Genomic DNA, 22,934 nt, shown 5'->3' with positions numbered 1-22,934 from the left:
CTAAAAGCTAAAAAAAACAAAAAAAAATGTAATGTTTGGGGTCACCATGTTTAGGGATGAAAGATGGGAGAAATATGTGTAAGTGACTCGTTTAGTCAAATTGGAGAAAGAACCTAAGAGCTCAAGCCAGATGAAACATGTGAAGCTTTTATTAGAAAAGAAATTATATTAATGTTTCAAGCTGGTAGTTTCAAAGTATGCCATCTAATTGCTTTATTTGAGCTCAATTTACAAAAATTAGTGAACTGAAGATGTAGGATTTTGTTTACGATGACTCTGTGCCATTTGGAGAGTGCAATTTAGAAACAGCCAAGGAAATAGGAATTATGAACAATAAGGTACTGATTGCAGTCAGTGGGGAAGGAATACTAAGGAGGTGCTCACTAATGAGGGAGGTATTAAAAGCAGGAAATTCTTGTATTTTTTTGTGTGCGTGCATAATCCAGAGTTCCTCGTCGCCATATCCCTACTATTACCTTCTAAATTAGGTGGATCACTGAGCGTGTATGTAGCGGATTTGCTGACTGTAAATGTTAAACCAAGTTAATATAAAATCTTTCTTAAAAGAACATGTTATTAAGACTCCAAAATCATATAGACAAAGTTAGGATATTCCAGCAGACAGGTTGTCTGCACACGATTAATATCCTTTGTGCACGTGCCTGATTATGCAGGCCTGAGTTGTATGATCACATGCAGAACAGTGGGTTCTGGTTCATTCCATAAGATGGACGTTATTGTCTCTATGGTATTACATTTTTTGTCATTTTTCAATGTTTAGCTATGTAGACTATTTAAATAATACTAAAAAGAAAGGATTACTTTTTTCCTTGTTAATTTTTCATGATGCTTGTGTTATAAGAAGCATGTGAAGTACCTGTATATGAATTCTTCCAAAGAGCAGACTTACGTGGCCTTTTTATGCACCTTGTCTTCCATTCTTGCCAAGAGAAGGTTGGTTTTTTTTCTTTGTTTAAATTGAGAATATCTGCTAATTTGGATGGCCCGCTGCTTATCGTCATGCTGACAAATCCCTTGGTGTGGGCTGGGTGTGTTAGCAATAGAGAGCTTTTGTCAGCATGTTTCAGGCAGGCTTCAGCTCAGGGCTGACATCTGAATTTCGACCTCTGTGTGGACATGCCCGCTTGGGAGCTGTGCTTAAATTCCAGTTACGGTCATTGGAGATCTAGTGGGTATTGTCAATGGGGTCTGAAAATGGACACCTATTGGTTGGTCAACTGAACTGCAGTGAGATACCCTCCATAAAATTACTGTGTTTCTGTTAAGTGTAATGGGAATTGAATCACTTTACTCTTATGTGAGCGCAATATTTAGATACTGAGATGTCTTCATCTCAAGCCTTCCGTCGTTCGGAAATACAGCGCGACTCTGTCAGGAAATAATTATCCGTGATGCTATTAAATAACTTCCTATTAAATAACTCTGCATATAGAATGATGCCTAGCTATAGTGATAAAGACATAACCTATAGAATGCACACGCCACTTCGTGTCCCTGCATGTGATTGAGGATCACAGAGGCTGCACTGGATCAGACAGAAAGTTGACTTCAGCTTAGTGTCTTTGACAGTGACCAGTCTCACATGTCTTGAGAAGACAATCATTGAACAGCAAGTATGTAGCAATATTTCCCCCAGTTATTTTTTTGTACAGCCTCCAACAGTCTGTGGCTTAGACCGCGCTCTGCCAGCAAAAAGAAATTTCTGCATGTACTTCTTCAGACCTTCCACACATGAATCAAATGGAACTGGTACAATAGTCTGTTTTCTGAGCCTGCCAAAAAGTAGTCTTAACCAAAACTGAGGATTTCTGTTTTTGCCTTGTTTATGCTGAAGTTGCTGATGCTGTGAAGCCTAATTATCACAACTTAAACTACGTTAACTGCTACTGACCTTCTCATTGTTGACATGCTAAATAAACAAGCTCACGTGCCCTTCTGGCATGGTGGTATTAGATGAGAATTGAGGGAATAGTTGTTAGGCATAGGAAGTTTAGACTCACTCAAAACATTTATGTTATCCTAAATCTTGTAGAAAGCAAGGATGTGCATTGAGAAACTGCTTTTCCTCACAAAAGTGTGAAAAGAAAACTGCAAAAGCAGAGTTTGGAGCAGAAATAACGTGGAGCTACTCAGCTAGCTTATACGTGTATCATGGTGTGGAGAACATAACGTCAGGGTGCACAAACCCTTCTGGAAACCTGAGTAAACAGGGTTCAGGAGCATTTCAGAATATACCAAGAAAGAATTGTGTGCCATGTTTGTATGTCTTCATCCACCTGTTTTGGATATCAAGCAAAAAATGCCTGCTCTCCTTAACTAACCTGCCTTTTGCATGTTGTTAACATATTGAAGCTGTTACCAAAAGTAAACAGCAAAACATGTGGGTAGTATTGTTCCAATCTCTGTGTGTCTTGATATCAACACCATTTATTTAATATAACCTTTTGTAAAGGTGAAAAGAAAGGAATCAGCTAGAAAAACAAGGCATCCTGGAATCTCCACACTTGAAGTGACTTCTCTAGTTTCCTTTAATTGCATTTGTCATCATCTGTATCTTTGCATCTTTGCTTATTCCTGTATAAATATTGAGTATTATCTAGTCAAGAATTCCGCATTAGAAGTCTTTCTCGGTTGTGTGTCATGCTTGGCCAGACTGCAGCCATTCCTGGTTGCCCGTGGTTTTTCACAGTTTTAGGGCAAAACTTGATGGTTTCTACAATTCTGATTTTTCTAAAAGACTTCAGAGTATAGTAAGCACTCCAGTAAGGCCTTAATACATGCTTTATAGGAAAAATACTGAATTTTCATTTAGTTGAGGTTGGTATATGCTGAAGAATAAAAATAACTGATCTCTTCTGGAATTGTTTGTTATGTAATTGAGTCATTTCTGTATTTGTGACATAATACAAAATTCAAAAATTAGAAGCTAATTTCCACTATTTCTGGGTAATGTAGTGCCTTTTATCATCAGCAGTTCAATGGAAGGCTGTTCATTCTGTTTCTGTTACCATCCATTGCATTGTACTCTTAAATGCTTGGTGGTACCTGAAATGGTTCATTTGACATTGGAGGTGCTAATGGTCGTTCATATCTTTAAGCAATATCAACTTTTTTGCTAGATCATGGTCATCAATGAAGGTCACTGGAGCTACCAGAAAACATATTTTATTAATCTCTGTTTACTCTAGAATTTTCCTGAGGTCAAATTAATGACAAGATGTTAATGTCCACTTCTCCTTAGCTATTGGTTTGTGTGATACTAGGTTTTGGGAGCCAAGTCTGAAGTTTGTTCTTACTGGTAGTACCTTAAATTGTTTCATTAAGAACAGATGGCTTGTGTGTAGTTTTGAATGCACAATATATTTTAATTATAATTAAAAATACGTATTGTTAGCACAGGTTTTGTCAGCTTACCCTTTAAAAACTAAGTCTATAGTAAATGCAAATATTTTGTCATTTTGCTGAAAAACATTTTGCAATACCTAATGCTAACATTTAACCTTACTGTACTAATCTGGTTGCGAGTGAGCTTTTATTCAAAGTTCCTATTTTAGCCTTTATTTAGTGTCTGCCTCCTGAGGGTTGTTACTTGTCCATTTGCTGAGGCAGTAATGCATTGAAGTAATTCTGAGGGCAAATAAACTCATGATAAAGTATGACCTCTTAATTTCTTCGCACTACTGTATGGATCGAGTCTTCCATTATGCTGAAAACAGACGTCTTTTCTTCATTTTAACTTGCTCAAAATTTTGGAATATGCTACTGAAAATAGGAAGCAGCAGAGGTATGGATGGGATGGGAGCCTTCTTGCCATGGGTGAATGCCTTAGGAGCTTGCTGGAGAAAACAACTGGTAACCAATGAAGGACATTTTCAATAAGAAGCGATCAGCTGATGCAGCTTTAATGACGTTTGTGTTATTCAGTGTACTCTGAATAAATACCAAACTGTCTCTCTAGCTTTGTGACACCTTGTCAAGTTTTTTTTTCAGCAGAACAGAGCTGTAAAATTATTTGATCCGTGAACAGACAGCATCCGTCTTGCTTCAGCCCTTAGAGAGCTTGGATCCAGCTCCCACCCCTTTGACAGAACGCCGTGTTTTGTGCTCATAGTAGTGAAGTGGAAGGCTCCATGCTGGCTTCCCCACCCTTCCTGGCCTCAGCATGGTGAAGGCACACGCTATATTTTATCAGAAGTGGGATTTATGCCTCCCTTTCCTCCCTGACTATCTTAATACCATATTTTAGCAGCAGAGTAGTAAAGCAGTACTTGTTACTGAGTTTTATTTAGCAAAGTTTTTATATTTTTAAAATTATTATACTTTTGCTGTTCACATGCTTGCTTTTGTCTTTACAAGCAGTCGAGCTGGCTGCATGCTTGCTCTCCTAGGGTCGTAGTGTGGGGCCTGTTTTCAGCAAAACATTGGCTTCTACTGCTGGAAAAGCAACTTCTCATCAACAGCTGTTGCCAAAAAAAAATCCCTTTGGGCATTTATTTCGTCAGACTGCTTTATATGTCTTATAAATTCAGCAAATGTTGATATTCTCTGCTTTTTATTTGCTTCAGATGATATACACCACATTGTTTTTAAAGTGTGTGTTTTACTTAGCTGCCAAATGCTTTTCATTGCCAGTGCAGTTTAGCAGATGGGTTTGAAGGGTTCAATTAAATGTAATTTGGGCTTCCATTTATCTTCCAGCATCTTTCATGATTCTTTAAATCAACATCAACATTTTTCAAGGCTTTGCATTAATCCTATATTTTGCTCATTTCTAATAATTTCATCATGCAGTCGTACAGCATTTGGAAGAAGGCACGCTCTGATATTACATTGTTATGTACCATTGTTGATTGGTAGTTTTGCAAAACAGATGTGACATTTTAAAATGTTATTAATATTGCTATTTAATCCATCTTCATTATTTCCAGTTTTTAGTGCATTTGATTGTTTGAGTGCTTGCAGTTCTCCGTAATTTCATCTCCCATCAGATAAATTTTTTAGGAATTAATGATGGGATCTAGTGAAGACTTCAAATGTCATTCATTGTTTGAATGCTGTTAAATGCTTTCTTGGGAAACCTTTTCTGGGACATGAGCCCCTCCTAGTTTCCTGTTTCTAATGTTAATTGTTGAGTAATATCTTTGAAAATGTTGTGGCCTGCCTGGAAGAGCTGGGACTTGGCTTAACGTGGGCCATCTCAGTAGGATGCCAGAATGTCAAGGATAAAGTAATGCCGTGGGATAGACTCTTTGTCATGAAGTTGAAGGCTTTGGGCTGTATTTTCATGACTTCACAGCTGAGTCGCATGGTTTACCTTGGGCAGCATCTTCAATGAGAGTTCAGTGAAGATATGGTTCCCTAAGATGAGTTTCTTGCATTGCACTGATTTTGCTGCCAGTCCTTGAACTTAATTACTCTCATTAGCTTCTTCACCTGCTTCAGGAACTCCACGCAGCCCGTTGCTTACGTCGCCTTCACCCCCTGCTCTGCATTTTGGCCACTCAAATAACAGCATACATCTTTTTCATGCTTGCATCAGGTGTTAGAGAGATGGGTAGAGGTGAGAAGAGTTGCGGATCTCAGGCCTGCAGACTGAGCGTTGTAGCACGGAATACATGGCAGTAGTTATCCTTAGTGACCCGCTTTCATTTCTAAGCAGTTTCTCTTTTTACACAGCAGTTGTATTTGTCTGGCATAAACTAGTACTTCCTTTTCCTTGCCTGTGATTTGTACTGCAGGCAGGTAATTTGCTGAAGGTGTGATGTTTCAAGAATGTCAGCTTAGCAGTTAACACAGTCAACTTTGTGATTTGTGCTTTCATGTGGGTTGGTTTTGATATCTGTGGGCTTGTAATAGCACCGTTTCATGTCTAATTTCATGCTAGACTTTGAAACACAGAAGAATTATGGTAATAAATATTTTCATTATTCTAAGAATTAGGCAGATGCAGTGTGTAACTTCTTGTTTTGGTGTATGTTCATATCTGGGTGTTACTAGATGCTTGAGCTAGCAATCAAACCTGCCAGTGGTGTTATTGAGACATGTGGGTTTATTATGAAAGATGAGTGTCCCCGAACTCAGCTGGTGCTTTACATTATGTATGCCTTCCCATGAGCCACTGACCTGTTTTTTCCTAAGTTTTCTTCAAACCTTACAGCGCTCTGCTCCAGTCTGCAGATATTGTTGCCTTGGTGAAAAAGTGCAAAAGCTTGTTATGGTGCTTCAGGGACTCTAATGAGTCCAAGAAAGTAAAGGGGCTGATGAACTGAATCTGAAAGGTGTGGGTGATGTTTTATAAGCAGCCTGATGGACTCTGTTCCCTCTTGACTAAGGAGCAGGAGGGTTATTGGGTAGTTCTGTATGAGAAGCTATTTCTTTACAGATGTGACTATGGCCTACAGTAATAATCACGCTTTTTCATGGCTTGTTGAAGGTTGTTGGTGATATTTGTGTAGCACTGAAATAAGAGATGAGAAGAAAGTACTGGGTTATTTAATGCCTTATCATCCCCGCGGGAATAGTTGTATGATGTCATGTACATTTTCAATAGAACATAATATTTCATTGTCATTCACGTTTCTGATTGCAATGTCTACAGTTCTACATTACAGCATGGAGAGCGAAATGTTTTTTAGTTACAACCTCTAACAAGTCTGCCTCTATTGCTCAGTGTAGGCCTCTAGGCCTTTTTTACTGAAGGCATGGCGAAAGTCAGCGAACAGATAGAAGAGAAACGCTCTTCTGTGATAAGAATTTCAGTCATCAGGGCAATTTAGGGTGCGTTTTGCTGAACGTTTTGACTTGGAAAGATCTGAGAATGCCCCTGAAAGACGCCGTCCCAGCCTCTTGTTTGGTCTCCCTCAGTGCTCGCTCCTTCCTACCGGCCGTAACGCTTGTAGAGAAACAGATTTAGCTGAAAAAAATACAAGAAAAAATAGGTTTTGAGTGATTATCATTTGTTTTTCAGCGATGTGCATATTGTAAGCACCTTGGAGCCACTATCAAATGCTGTGAAGAGAAATGTACCCAGATGTACCATTACCCCTGTGCTGCTGGAGCAGGCACATTTCAGGATTTCAGTAACTTGTCCCTCCTTTGTCCAGACCATATTGATCAGGCTCCCGAAAGATGTAAGTACGCTTTATCCAAATGCCACAATTAGCCTCAGTTGAAGATTTAGTAATTCCATCTTTTAGCTATAGTAGTTTTTCCGTAACTGATATCCTACTTCAGAAGAGTAGGGTATCCTGTGAGATGCCTTAATTTGCTTCAGTAAGCTTCATTTCAGCATGTGATTTTATTAATAGACTCTGCTGGCATTAACGTTGCATCGCAGTGTTTGTGATGTGCAGGATTGAGATTGTAATTTATATTTGAGACTTGCTGGGTTTCTGTAAATAAATCAAGTCTACATTATTTTTGAAAGCCTTCCTAAGATTTTATTACAAAAATATATTCTTGCTATGCATTTGAATGTATCTTAGAAATAGAAGTGTAGTTGTGAAGATTCCGAGCAGTTTGATATTTCCTGAAACAGACTTGTTAGGATGCATCGCATGGTGGTGTTAAAAAATTATTTGTATTCCCATTGTTGTACATACTAAAAGCTTGTTTGCAAACCGGCTTATGCTGTACTTCACAGGTTTCCATGGGATTAAAGAATCCCTGCTGCAGACAGGGCACTTGGCTCTGTCGATCACAGGTGTATTGGAGCATATTGTTGCTTTTTCTGTGCGTGTTCTAAGAGAAGATTTGTTGGGCACTGTTCCATGCAAACTTTGAAATGTATTTCATTCAGATGTGTTTGAAGTTGTCTTTGTGCCTTTTAATGTTATTTTTTCAAAGAGTAGTTTGAACAGCGGAGGGGAAGGGAATCTAAGTGTAGTTTTGTCTTTCATTCTTAACCCAGACCTCTTCATCCCAGGCTGGATGTGGCTCTGGGCAGCCTGGTCTAGTGGTTGGCAGCCCTGCAGACAGCAGGGGGGTTGAAACTAGATGATCTTCATGGTCCTTCTCAACCCAGGCCATTCTGTGATTCCACGATCCTGTCATCCTCTGCTGCTCACTCTGCCTTCAGGTGCGGGTTTCCCTCCTGGTTTGTAACTGAGGCCAGCAGAGGGAGCATAGGGAGCACGGGAGGGAGACTCCTGCTCCGCAAGGCATAGCCACCGCGACCCGAAGCGCTCCAGCAGGACACGTTCAATCACTCTGCAAGATAGTTCTGGGGAACCACCTCTGTTTTTAGCAGCTGAGCTGAAGATGAGCATGCTTAATGCAGCTGTAATTGCCAGAGAGTTTAGCAGTGGAACCGCTATACTGCTGTTTGACAGGTGTAAGTGAGATTTATTTGCGGAGGCCTCGTGTTTATAGGAAGGACAAGGCATGCTTGCTTGCCCTAGCTCAAATTAGAGCATCCGTACTGCAAGCATTTCAGAGAAATAATAGTTTTAGATCTGCTGGGAGTTTGATTTTGTACTCGTTCCACGTAAGAATTGGTCCTAAAGCTCTGTTTTACATTAGGGGGAATAGAGTAAGCCTGTTTCTTTTGGTAAGATTTATTAGGGCTTAAAATGAATGTACTTTTGTTCTGAGAAGTTTAGTTGAGTATATTGGAAAAACGAATGAAAGGAGTAGTTATTAAGTATATTAATTAAATTTGAATTCTGTAAGAATGATCAAATTTTGTAAGCAGAGAACTACTGAATTTCTTGGCTTCGTTGGGTTCATGGAATAGTTAATAAATAATAATTGGGAAAATGATTTGTTTGTAGCAAAAGAAGAAGCAAATTGTGCGGTGTGTGACAGCCCTGGAGACCTCTTAGATCAACTTTTTTGTACGACCTGTGGCCAGCACTACCATGGGATGTGCCTAGACATACAAGTTACACCTTTAAAAAGAGCAGGTTGGCAGTGTCCTGATTGCAAGGTGTGCCAGAACTGCAAGTAAGTAAGACTTGAAGGGCACGAAGGGAGGAAGTTCTTAGATCTATGTGCTTTGATTTTGAAACGTCTATTTTATTATCCATTCTTTTTTCTTCCAAGAAAATGTAGATATTTGCTCTGATATATCTGTTACGATATAATATTAATTTTGCCAAGTCAAATCCTTGTGTTGGGATCTGTGTTCTAAAAGAACTGAGCTGCATTTCCTACACATTACACTCCCAGTTTTCATCATTGTGGCAGGTTCTAGAGAGCTACTAAAGCTTGCGATTTCATCATCTTATATATAGAAAGGCTTTTTCAAATTTACCAAAGTAAGAAAATTGTTTAAGGTAGTGCCTTTAACAATTTGGGAACCTGAGAAAAAGCCACTTCATTAATACCTCATAGAGCTGATCAGGCAGTGCTTTCTTTACCAAGCACAACATTCACTATTTGCCTGCATTCAGGTTCCCTTACTTTAAAGCGTTTTCCCTAATCACACACACCTAGAGAGCAAATGCCAGCAATGAAGGTATAATTAAGCATGTTGTAAAACGTATCCCTAAAACTGTTGTACCAGTGTTGACTAGCAACCTGTCTACTGAAAAAGTAGAAGAAAATCCATACGAATTGATGTTGTAGAAGCTTTGCTAGTCAGAGGTATCTTTTCTTTTTGAAAAAATGTGTTTAGACTGATTGTAGGAACAAGTAGAAAGGCATGTTTTTCTCAGAAATAAAGTATTGAGATTTTGAACTGATTTCAATACATAAAGAGCATTAAATCTGCCTACATGTGTATAAATCAAAATGGGCTCATTGCGAGCAGTCTGGTTGCACTGGCTCAGCACTTTATGCAGTAAGCGTGGTCTACCTAATTCATACTTTAATGGAGCCATTTGTAAGTGATTGTTATGTGTAATCATGCTTTCAACTATCTACCTTTCTGTTTAGACATTTTATCAAACAGATTTTTTGTTATTGCTTGTTTCAATAGTCTTAAAAATGCCACTGTTTTTGTTATTCTTAGACATTCTGGGGAAGACAACAAGATGCTGGTGTGCGATACGTGTGACAAAGGGTACCATACTTTCTGCCTACAACCAGTTATGGACTCTGTACCAACAAATGGTTGGAAATGTAAAGTAAGTTGAAAGGTTTCAGAGCAAAACCAGGTTTTGCTGCGCACACTGTACTAGATGTATTGCAGATGGCTTTTACCATGTAATGTACCTTGCAGTTTCTGAAGGAATCCCGATTATATAGCTCCAGAGGGAAAAAGGGAAAGAGAATGATCCAGGAGGAGTGGACAACTTCTGCTTAATGACAGCTGTTCTCATGATATAATATAAACTATATGTAAACTAAAACCTGTTCGAAGTATTGTATGTAATCTGTCCTTGAAGACTGGTTATATTTGACCACTCCTTGCTTTTGAGAAGAGCAGTTCTTCTGTAGTTCAGAGTTCCTTTGGGTTTGGGGAGGGCAGGGTGAAGTTGTTGCATGGTCAGTGACTTTGTGAGTAAGTACAAATAATAACAATATGGTTTCAAGGTAACAAGGAAAATCCCTATATAGAAGCTGGATGTAATTTCATAGTCAATTTGTGGTAGTTATAAGAAGACAGAGATAAGAAATATTCCTCTCAGGTAAGGCAGCAGTGCAAGAAAACTCTTCTTGCAGTTGCAAGGGTGTCCATAATCTGTTACCAGATCACAGGTAATTTATTAGTGTTATTAAAGATAGAAACTTTATTTAATTCCAAAGAGGAAAATGTCAGTTAATGCACAGTGTGAAACATGATAATTAATAACTAAATTCTTGTGCTCTTTAGAACTGTAGAGTATGTGCTGAGTGTGGAACACGAACGAGTTGTCAGTGGCACCATAATTGTTTGGTATGTGACAGCTGTTACCAACAGCAAGACAACTTACCTTGTCCTTTCTGTGACAAACTGTGCCTCCAAGACTTCCAGAAAGATATGTTGCATTGTCACATGTGCAAAAGGTAAGAGTCGTATAGTTTTCATTAAATTGTGCTAAAATGCCTGAAGCTTATAGTGTGCTGGATGACACTGATGTATTTTTGTGCAAGGTGCAGACTTTGTGTGATGCACAATGCTGTTGTATCTTAGGCAACATCTTGATACTCCCACCCTAAATACAGCAGACAAATTAGACAGTCTTATTTTAATCTTAGCAAGTAAGACGTAATTGGCTGTTATCAAGAAAGGACGTTTAATAAACTGTGCAGAGAAATATGCTCTGCTTTTTACAGACAAGAAGGATCATCATCCTAACACTTATAAGCACAGTGTTTTAATTTCTGTCTATTCATTGCATAAGATTATTTTGTAAACAGAATTAGTAGCAATGATCTCCTGTTGTAAAATTTTCAAGTATGTATGTTCTGTTACGTTTTGTGTGTTTTTCTATGCCAGTAATAATTTTTATTATTATTATTTTAATAGTAAGCTATTGAGATACTTTTAAGAATGCAGGCCATTTCATATTCAGTGCATTGAACCTTGCTGTGCAGCATTGTCATTCTGCTTCACATATTGTGGTGTCTTAACAGCTTTAGCAGCAGTGTAGATCTTCTTGTTTGTGTTTGTTCAATGATTTGACAGAGTGCTACGTCATTTTTATTTCTACAAAATTCTTCCTGTTATTGGTTCAAATTTTTTATTTCCCCAGAGAAATGGAAAACAGTGCTGAAATATTTTATATTATTATTACAAAAATCACAATCGAACTAAATTAATCTCCCCAGGTGGATTCACATAGAATGTGACAGATCTCCAGGTATTGAATTGGAGTCTCAGTTGAAAGACTACATCTGCACTCTTTGTAAGCAAGGAGAAGGGGATCAGACTCAGTCTTGTGATGTAATGGATACTTCTGAACTCATTCCTGAACCTGACAGCATAACAGGTAATCAAAGGCAATATTACATTTGCAAAACACGAACATCAAATCCAAGCACTAAGGCTTCTGTCAACCAGCCACTCAGATTCTGTAGACTTCATCCTTTCCTTTATTTAGCAGTGGCTTCTCAGGTAATCCATTCTGTCTTCTTAGTGTGCTTTCTGGCTCTTTGGCTTCAGGATCCTGTATTTGACACACAAGCAAACAAGCACCTTTTATGGTTGCTTCCAGCTATCACAACTTGTAGCTGTAAACTTCTTCAGCTTTCTTGCGTGTGATACAGTTCATAAATGGACTCATTTGGCAAGACTTTTAGGAAACTCCTGTCTACCAGGCACAAGCCAGCTTCTAGCAGGTGTTTCTGGTGACATGCAGTTTACCTGTGTCACTCTTTGTACTCAGCTGTCTCATACTGCCCATTTGTCTCAGTATGTCCAGGTAGGACACAGCAGTGGGAATTGGACTGTGTTCAAGGTCCAGGTGCATTTAACTGCACAGCAGTCATTTTTCAAAACACTATGTGATTAGTGATGGCCTTCTGAGAGAGTCTTGTCTACACAGTCAAGGCAATCAAAAGGTGGAAATGGGTATTGCTGATAAGTGTAAAATATTTTTTAAAAATACTCAGTGACAGTAAGGAAACGCAGAGAGAGTCTGGATCTCTTGATCCCAAGTGGTGGTGAGTTATCCACAAAACCTGAGTAACAAAATCTTAACTGACATCCCTCCTTTATTTCACACCGTGTGCTCTACTGGATAGCACTTAGTCATGCAAGCTGAATTTCCTAAGAGAAGTGCAATTGCAGTTTAATTTGAAAGCAAGGTAGAATGTAACAGATCAACTGCATTGCCGTGTATATTTCTGATGCCTAAAGATCAATGCTCGTGCACTGATCTTTTGTTAAATCTGTAGCTCCATTGCATAATTACCTGTTTTTGAAAGCCCAGTAATTTTTCACTGGAGAGGTAAAATGTTAGACTACAGAAGAGCTACGGCTTTTTATGCATTCAGACTGAAGTTTTGCATCACCAGGTCTTTATCTTTGACATTAGCCAGTACGTGTAAGTGTACACCTTTGGTGAGCAGTAAAGAAATGATGAAAGACATGATCCCGGGCAGTGACAGGGGGCACATGCATGCAAGAGGGTGGAAGAACTCTGTCAGTGAGCACGTGCACCAGGTTAGAATGAGCAGCAGCTTCAAACTCTGATCAGTTCTGCTCTGAAAGGTTACTGGGAGCTGTTGGACTCTCAGGTGGCATTTAGATGATTTAGGAAGAAACCTGCATTGTATCTAAACTCTCAGTTTTCTACTGCAGATACTTTTGAATTAGTTAAAGGTTTAGTTAAAAGGCTAAAGTTCTGAGTAATACTTATTTTATGGTCTTTATGTGTACAGAAACACTGCCAAGCATACTTTTCTACCCCAGGAAGACTAGGACTGTTATCTCAAGTATTAGGAGCAATCCTGGAGCAATTATATCAGTGCAGTTATCCCATAGTTTATGCCCAGGAGAGCACTTTTGTACATTAAAATTGGGTTTTGGAGCCAATCTAAACGATCACTTCCTCAAGCTGAAAATATCTTAGAGTTAGCGAAGTCTGCAAGCAGGTCTTAGCTGCCAAAAGTGGCATCACCTAGTAGTTCCTGGCTTTTTGAACTTTAAAGAGGCCTTTTTCATTTACCATTTTTGTGCTGATGTCCATGAAAGATCAGTTCCTCTTGAGCTAGCACTTACTATATATTTTGTTTCTCCTGCTCTTGCTTTGTCTAGTGCACTTTAATGAATTTCCTTCACTGGAAAAGCTTTTACGTGAGAAAAAAGTAGGTGCTTCCTGTTTGTGCTCTCTAACAATACTGTCAGGTGAAGCAGTGCTCAGCAGTGCCTTTTTCCACGCAGTTCCCTATTTTAATATGGGGAATTCACAGAAATAGGCATGCTTATTCTAAAGTGATGAAATCTCGTGTAGTTGGAGTTCAACAAATGAGTTGAAAATCAGTGTTCCTTGTGCTGATAGCAGATGGAACATCACATCTCTGTCACGAGCCATTGTAGTATTTGCAAAAAAAATGTGAAGCCTTCATCCCACAAGTTCTGCTGAATTTAGCAAAGTGGAATTTGATAAAAGACCTCAGGTATTGTGCCAGAGTCCGTGACAATATCTAAATTATATTTTCACTATTAGGTATATGTAGTTGTTTTACAGCCCTTTTTTCACTGTCTGAAAGGCATTAAACAGAGTGTTAATGAGAAAAAGGCTTCATCTTCTAGGAGTACTACGTATCCTCCCTAACTTTCTCGTTGACCTGATGTGCCCTAGCTCCAATCATTTACTTAAATATCATTCTATTTAGCCAGAAGGTCATGCAGTGATAGAAACTACTGATGCCAAAGTAATAGAATAAACACCATATCAATTTCGACTATTTTCTTTCACTCTTTAGCTTGTACAAATGAAATGGAAATGGAAAGTGGTGGAGAGGATGTGGCATTTCAGGAACAACTCGTCATTGGTAATGGCCCTGGTCAAGAATCAGCTGTTGGATGTGTCACAGATGGTAAGAAAGAGTTTTGCAGTCTGAGAAAACACCTCTACAGTGTTCAGAACCCTTTTCCATTCAGTAGAGTTTGTGGTACTTGAATTATGAATGTAAGAGGAAAAATGCCTGGAAAGCACTTGGAGGCAAATTGTTTAGGTTCTGCTGGCTGAACTCTTAAGCAACAGTGCTAACTCTTTTGTGGAAATAGTATCCTATACAAGGCAAAGATAGTCCTCGAAAAACTACTGTAAGAGAAAATCAGTTTAATTGTTTGGCAGGAGTGGCATTCTCTTTAAGTGGAATGAACAGATGCTTTTGTACACTGGAGTCTTATAGTGGAAAAAAAAAAAATAGATGTGTTTGATAAAGCACATCCAGACAGGGTGTGCTGCAGTAGGTGATCTCTTATGTTCTGGGAAGAAATGCATCTTTCTATCACCCAGCAAGCACCAACCATAGGAAGGAGTACAAACGGAATGGGTTCTGGGTCAAGTCATCTCAACGCGTAGGTGATTGATAGCAGGGGTGAAGAACATTCAAGTGTGTCTCATCCAACCTAGCTAAATGCTGAAGGAGGGTTGCTCCAAGGAGAATCAGGAAACGTAAATGTAGAGCCAAAGGAAAAAATGATCTCCCAAGTTAGCTATGATCACCACGTTATGTATCATAGCTTGTAGACGGTACAAAGGCCGCAATTTCAAACTTTATCAGGGAGGACACGTCCATGATGAAATGCTAGACTTTGAACTGTGGTGGCTGAGGAGTTTGTGTAGCAGTGTGAACCTGGGAGTACAAGTGCAGCAGAAAGTAAGTGGACTGTAAGAGAACTGAAGTCCATCAAAAGAAGCTATTGAGAAGCCAAATTCAGAGCAAACAATGTGGTCCTCTGTGGAACGGATACAAGACTGCCACTCCTCCACAAAGAAAGTTGTGAATGAAAGGCATTTGGTTACAGAAAAAGCTAGACAAATATTTGTGAAAGAAATCTTTAAGACATTTCCATGTGAACTGTTTTTATTTCAGGTGATTTCCTGAAGTCTGGAAGAGCGTTAGGAGGGAAATGGGAATTTTTTTTTATTTACATATGTTATATATATATATATTCTTAGCTGTTTGCTTTTTGGAAGAGTTGAGACAGATGATTAAAGTACATACATTTATACCAGCATCTATCTTTAATAAGCAAAAATGAAAAAGGAGGGGCTGCATTTAGCTGACTACTTGGAAACGTTTCTTCAGATTGCTCAAAAATTAATCTAGGGTCTACTGAATGCTCTTTTTAGTTTAAAGCAATGTTCCTTGTTGCTTACTGTAATTTGTGTTCGTCTGTCGACTTGACTCACAGCAATAAAGCGATGGGAGCTTTCCTAGTATTTGCATTTGGAAATATTTTTTATATGTTGTTAGTAGTTGAGAAGCTGCCTCTGGTACCTTAATGTAATCTTATTTTGCCTCAGCTCCTTTTTGTAGAAAACATGTGATGGGGTAAGCTTGAGCTTATTCCTAAAAATGGTATATTTGTGAATTACTCTGCTATGATATACAGGGGAAAAAAAGAAATTGTACTGTTCTGTGTTTTTAGCATATGTTCTCACTGTTCAAACATAGGTGCAACAAAAGGTATTTATAGAATGTGGTTTTTAAGCTACATATAAAATTCACTTAAAGTGATACTCCTGGCTGTATGTGATGTGTACCAGCTATACTTGTTGACCAGTACACTGGTGTATGTTGTTCATCATCATACTGAGCATTTAATGTGGTTGTACTCAGTTACAGGCATATCACCGGAAGAAAAGACCACAGAACTGGAAACAGAAGTCTCTAATGAAGTTAACTCTGCTGAAATGGAAATGTCTCCTAAAAAGACACCAGCATCTGGTGACAGTCATACTGAGAAAATGATGGAAGTGGTGGAAGGTGTTCAAGCTGTAGTACAGCAGGAGTTAGACAAACAAGTGGAAGAGACACAGCTACCACAAGGTAGTGCTGAGGTATTGGAAGTAGCCACGGTAGACTCTCGGTCTCTGTCTTCAGTGCCTGAGACCATAACTGTGATGCCAGAAATAGAAGGGACTGAAAGCAAAGGGGATGTTTGTATCCACGTGGAGCAACAACTGGAAATAATAAAAGTGCAAAAAGAGGTAGAAAAAGAAGCCCTTGAGAAGTCAGAAACACCAGCTCTTCTAGAAGTAGAAGCTGCTTCTGTAAATGAAGGTGTTGCAAGCAGTTCACCAGTTGCAGACAAACCCACAAAATCACCAGCTGAGACTTACCCCTCGCTTCCCCCATCAGTTAACATACACAAGGCAAACGTGTCTTCCTCAGCGGACTTGCATTCTGCACGAGAGGTGCAGCACGCTCAGCCGCCAGCATTGCCTTCCACTGCTGGAAGTGCTCTCCCAACGACTTACATATCAGTCACTCCAAAAATTGGCATGGGGAAACCAGCCATCACCAAACGAAAATTTTCTCCTGGAAGGCCCAGATCAAGACAGGTAAGCACGCAGAACGTTTCGTTATATATTTATGAAGCACATATTAGTTAGCATTTCAGTATAATCCTTGAATTATATTTTAGAATACAGTATGCATTTATACTCCCAAGTGTTCAGTTGATTTCTTCAGGAAAGTAGTATCATGTTAACTAATTGAAAGACTCTGCAGTTTGAAGTACAGTTTCTTTTGGATTACGCTTAGAGAAAAATAAAGTATTTCTTATATTTTTAACACATGCAACAAATGCTGGTATACACAATATGTCTTCTAAGTTCTCACTCTTTTTCATATATTCATATATTTTGGCTAATAGTTTTAAAGTGTGTTAACGTCTTAAACTGACTGCATAGAAAAATCTGCAACAGCTGTTTCCATCATGCTTCCAAATTTTTTCATGGTCAATCTTCTAATGGTGTTGCGAATAATTTAATGGTTTTCTTCTGTGAGCAAACACTGTCTGATGTGAGTTGTTACGGTTTGATTAGGATTAAATCTGATAATTGAAAAGAATGCTCAAGTCTATAGTCCTCTGCTACATCCTGCTCTCTCTTCTAGTCGTGTGACTGTGGGAGAAATGGTTCATCAGAAAGGATGTCAGTGTGACAAACTAGTGTTTCATTTCTATTCATAATTTTATTTTTTTGTTTTTGGAACTTTTAGGCTGATCATTTAATGTTTTTCTGAACTTTGCACATTTCTTTGCGTTTTCATGTAATAGCTAGGGGTTCAAAAATTGGTCAAATTGGTTCTTTCTTGTTCTGAAAAGGTTAAAATATGTAATAAAGGCAAGAAGCTATAAGGCATTCAGATGGGAAGGTTTCTGAGTATCTCTGCATCGTTTATTTAGTTATTTATTGCTCTCTATGTAAGCATGGCAGATCTTCAAGAAATACAGGTGAACAAAAAATGGAAGTTTTTAAAAGGGGTGGAGTTCTTTCGCAGTCTAAAATGGGATGCATTAAAAAGAGCGTGGCCGGTAGGTGGGGGGAAGTGATCCTCTTCCCTCTGCTCTGCCCTGATGAGGCCACATCTGGAGCACTGCGTCCAGTTCTGGGCATCCCAGCAAGACAGGGACTTTGTAGAGAGAGCCCAGCTGAGGGCTACAGAGGGGATGGGAGCCTCGAGCTCTTCCCTTATGAGGAAAGGCTGGGAGATCTGGGGCTGTTCAGCCTGGAGAAAAGGAAAAGACTGAGGGGGACCTTATCCGTGCCTATAAATATCTAAAGGAAGAGAGTCAAGTGGATATGGCCATGCTCTTTTTGGTGGTGCCCAGTGACAGGACAAGGGACAATGGAAGTCCCATCTGAACATTAGGAAAACTTCTTTACTGTAAGGATGACAGAGCACTGGAATAGGCCCATTTAGGAAAACATGAAGGCTGATCCCCAACTGTAAATATCTGTATTAGAATAGACACGTGTCCTCTTGAAAAACAAAAACAAAACAGCTTTATATAGGCAGTTTGTATATCCTGTGTTGAAGTTAGAGCCATGAACATCTCAGTGTATGGTGTGAGTGATACAAATAAAAGTGAGCTGAACTACAGGTTAGGAATGAGGAGTAGCACAAAATCCTAGCTGTGGTGCTGACGTAATGTAATTGTTCACCCGTTTGGAGATCATATTTTAAAATAAAAAGGTACTTGACATCTTTGCAGTACCTGTTGTCGAACTGGACAAGTTACTTGTAAAATTAATGGTCTGTCTTCAAAAAAAATACATTGAGGTCTGTAAAGATTTGTTTTGATTTTGATAATCTTTGAGTCGTGCTTTAGGCACGCGTTAAGCTGGAACTTAAGTTCTGTGAAGTGAATAGCATTTTCTGGTGAGAAAAGCATGTGCACGTTTTGTTTTAAGTCCCAGTATGCTTTCTTACTTTCCATTGATTATTCAGTTCAGGCACAGACCAGCACCTTGTGGAAATCAGAGAAAATCACCTTGAGTAAGGGTAGTATGAAAATGAAGACCCCCTGGGTACGTGATTTGTGAAAGATGGACATTTTCCCAGCCTTCTACCAGTGATCTAAATTTAGCAAAACTAAATGGTTGGGTTATTTTCATGGATCAGGGATTGTGGCTCCTATCCGTAGTGAAGCTAATGTTGGACCCGAAGCTGCTTTCCTTTATTGCAGAAGTGCTTGCTTCTGCAGGACTGCATGGGTTTGAATTTGATGTCATGTTAAGTGCGTGGTTACTTCATGGATGTGCCAGTGTTAGCCAGTTCCCACAGATGGCAATATTCCCCACCTTCTACTGGAAGATTTCCATCTTAGTCTGTAATGTATGTTCTTGGAATGTTCTGTTCCTCTTTAAAAAAAAAGAAAAAAAATTCACTCTAATGGATTTATGGAACTTCATATGAAGAACAGGAGAAGGGTCTCTGCACTCTGAATGTATTTTGCCTCAGTCTTGTAAGATAAATTTCATCAGAGACAGAGAAATCTGTATAAATGAATAGTTTGTGATTTCGGTTTGTTTTCTTTAAGTTATTGCGCTATGCATTAGGATGGATGATTTCAAAATCTGTTTATAAAATTTCTAATATATTTGAATAATTATTCAATTCCACCGTGAAATGCAAAGTGATTTATAAAGCTGGCTAGGGACAACAAGAAGGGCTTCTATGAATACATCAGCAATAGAAGGAAAACTAGCTGCACATAAGCAGCTCAATGAGAGCCCTCTATCCACCTAGCTTGGCATCTCACCGGCTTCCTGGGTATTTTACTCCATGGGCTGTCTCCCATCTGCTTGTTACCCTACTCCATAATGGGACAAATTGTCTTCTCAGTGTCTCCTGAATGCAGTTCACGGATCAGAGATATGTGCTAGTAGCTGCCAGCACAACAAAGGTGTTACAGTGCTGATCTCAGAGCAGTATCTGTGCAGTGTTTTCCCATGGAATACACAGATTGTCCACTTGTGCTTAGAAGTAATTTTCAGATTTATGCCAGGGAGCAGGATCTCTGCTTTGATCTTTTTCGTTATTTTTCTCCTGTAGGAGCGATCTCAAAAGGAATTAGCACACAAGTTAGGTGATGACTAGTCTGACGTTCATCTAGTTTGAAATAAATCTTCACAAGAAAAGTGGGCTATTTTTTCACAACTGCATGTTTTGAGTAGTGTTGGGTATACTTGATGTATCTGGATGGAATACATTGGAAGTCATCAGATAGTTTTGTGACAGTGCCCTGTGGTGGTGTGAAGTCAAGGAATGACTGGTTAATAAAGACTTAAGAATGATCTGTGGAATTATGTTGAGTAGGAAATAAGCTTTTACTCATTGTTTTTCTATATGCATTATTTTAGAATGCATTCCATGGAGAGTACCGATTAGGTAAAATGAAGCTCTTCATCCTCATCACGAGGATACTGATGATCTGTATTAGGCGGCTTGCTTGTCCTAGCTTCTTAAGAGATTTTTCTAAAGTGAGTCTGAGAAATGAAAAACAAGGTGGATTCAGATGAGTGTTGGCTTTTGGGTGCTGTGGCCTTCAGGCTGTCTCCGATCACACGGTACTCCTTGGCCTGTTGCTACGGTGGCTGGTGTTCAAAAAGGCTCCAGAAGGGTTTGTTGGAAAGTTTAGTTTTTTGTAGGGTTGTTCTGTTGGTGTTTTTTCCCCTTGTTTTTATGAGGGGGCTGCATTCCGAACATACAAAATGTCGTTCACAACCCTAAAATGACATTAGATGTTAAAATGAAAGTACAGGTCTGCATATCTGCAATTGCACTGTATTTCACACAGGATTAAGCTGCAAAACACAGTCAGTGGTAATTTAGTGAGATCTCCTGACCCTTGACGACATCGTGTTTCCTTTTCTTATAATTTACTTGCAGCTGTGTTGTTCAATTTTGAGTACTCAGGAATATGATGGAGAATGAAACTTCCTGTTTCTGTCAAAGCACGTAATTATTGCCGTGAATAGAACTTTCTTCAGTGTTGTGTGGTAATAGGCATTAATTAAAAGCCAAAATATAATTAATGAATCTCTTTGATGTAATTCATTTGTTCAAAGTATTGTGGAAGTGTGTGTTTTTAATTAAGTTTATCTGACCAAGAACTCAAATGTTTCTGATCTACAATAAAACCTGGATTAAGTTTCCAATTTAATTCTTAACAGAACGATTCATGAATCATATACAGTTCATTGTTTTTTTTGAAAGAGGGAATATTTCATATTCAGACTTAATATTCTATTTGCTTTTTAATCTTTTCATTATACTGAATCATTAGAGAAGTGTGTCTGCTTAAAAGGGAAAATAATTTTGAGCGTCCCAAATGAGAGAGGGCAGTTTCAGCTGTTGGTGAAGAGTTCTCAGCGTGTTTGAGCCGATGGGTTTTGACCCTTCACTAGCGCGTGCCCTCCCTTATGGATCAATGCAGACATTGTTTCTATGATGTACATTGTGCTACTGTGCAGGTTTTACTTCAGTTGCCACGTTATAAGAACGTAATGAGTTTGGGTAATGCGGGAAAACTGTGAGATTCAATAAAATCTCGAGCTTTATCCTGCTAGAATCAAAAGGTCCTCGATATGAAAACCAAGGCTAGCATAGGAAAGTTAATCACCGTATTGCCACAGATCTGCTGATGCTGAGTAGTGTGTAGTGCTTGCTTGGACTGAGACACTTTGGCAGAGAGTGGATTAATAAACTGGAGAGCTCTTGGCAGAACAGAACCGGAGTCCGGCCTTCCCCCTTCTGTCTGGTAGAGCTTGCTGTGGGCCGAGGAGTGAGATTCACCTCGAGGGGCCCACGTATCCCTTCCTCAAACTTAGAACACGGAAAATGTATTATCCTTCAAATATGCTCAGCTGTAAATATGGACTGAGGGTGTCTGTCCCATGGTCTTTACTTAGGGTTCAAGAAAGTCTTCCGCAGGTTTTAGTGTGTATGAGGAACGTCAGCATCATTTCGTGCGCATCTTAGTGCTTTCTTCTTGTTTTGCCATATTTCTTGGGAGGAGTTACAGAATATATCAGTATGGTGGGAACTGTGTCAGTAGAGATAATAAAATTATCAATTACTTGAAAAGAGTTTGTAGGTACACTGTATGTATGTATATTAGATGTATATAAAACCTCATTACTGTTTGAGATCACAGTGTAACATGAAAACACTGTGGTGAAAAAGCCTTGGTAGTGGGAATTTATAATGTTTTTTTTTTTTTTTTCTGTGGCAAACTTGGAGGAGAGAGATGCTTTATTAATTGTCATGGCTATTTTTCTTTTCCTCTATGGTTTGCTTACATTCCTTTTTTTTCATAGAATCATAGAATTAGCTAGGTTGGAAAAGACCTACAAGATTATCCAGTCCAACCATCCACCTGCCACCAATAACCCCACTAAACCATGTCTCTCTTCATGCACTTCTAAGACTAGTTGTAGCCATGCTTGCCAGTAGTTCAGACTCAAAAATGACTAAGAACATCTGTTCTTTCAAAATGGGATTTGAAGGGCAAAAAGGGAATCCTGTTGTGTTAGAGAACTGCCTCCTCAGCTTCATGCGGTACAACTTAGGGCTGTGATTTACTGTTCTAATGATTGATTGCTTTCTATTTGTATTGTGTTTTGTTTATAAAACTCATTTTGTTGTATTTAACCATCACTTTGAGGTTTGTTATATTTGTTTCTGTGTAAGATTCAATGGCAGCCTAAAAACTTCCCACCTTCCTCTTGCTCAGTGTGAACTAATTTACTAGTTAACGTAGAAATGCCTATGCCTGCATGTGCTTTGCTTTTCAGATTTTTTTTGTTGCTTGCTTTTTTTTTTTTTTTTTTTTTTTTTTTTTTTTCTTTTTTTTTGTTGCGAAGTTTTATACATCTATTTTCTCACCTACCGTATCCTAGGGGGCTTGGAGTACCAATAATACAGTCAGCCCACCTTCCTGGTCCCCAGACATTTCAGAAGGTCGGGACATTTTTAAATCCAGACAGCTTCCTGGCAGTGCCATTTGGAGCATCAAAGTGGTAAATAATTTGAATTTATTTTCGTATATCCGTTGCTATCTTTCTGCTGTAGAG

The 22,934-nt window shown here is 38.9% G+C and overlaps 1 protein-coding gene across 10 annotated transcripts in view; it reads left to right on the top strand.

The window, feature by feature from the left end:
* KMT2C (lysine methyltransferase 2C) overlaps positions 1–22,934 on the top strand; it is a 190,043-nt gene that overhangs the window by 89,755 nt on the left and 77,354 nt on the right. For 9 of the 10 annotated variants that reach the window (XM_021387086.1, XM_021387078.1, XM_021387085.1 and 6 more), the window contains 8 exons: positions 6,989–7,151; positions 8,793–8,964; positions 9,974–10,088; positions 10,778–10,950; positions 11,716–11,876; positions 14,317–14,430; positions 16,186–16,910; positions 22,761–22,880. In XM_021387086.1, coding sequence (XP_021242761.1) covers positions 6,989–7,151; positions 8,793–8,964; positions 9,974–10,088; positions 10,778–10,950; positions 11,716–11,876; positions 14,317–14,430; positions 16,186–16,910; positions 22,761–22,880 — 1,743 coding nt within the window. The remainder of the gene's footprint in view (positions 1–6,988; positions 7,152–8,792; positions 8,965–9,973; positions 10,089–10,777; positions 10,951–11,715; positions 11,877–14,316; positions 14,431–16,185; positions 16,911–22,760; positions 22,881–22,934) is intronic. The other variant, XM_021387082.1, reaches the window with a different exon arrangement.

The sequence above is a fragment of the Numida meleagris genome, chromosome 2, assembly GCF_002078875.1.
Source record: "Numida meleagris isolate 19003 breed g44 Domestic line chromosome 2, NumMel1.0, whole genome shotgun sequence".
NCBI classification, from domain to species: Eukaryota; Metazoa; Chordata; class Aves; order Galliformes; family Numididae; genus Numida; species Numida meleagris.
Note: the sequence above shows the minus strand (reverse complement) of the source record. Positions and strands in the feature narration are given on the sequence as shown.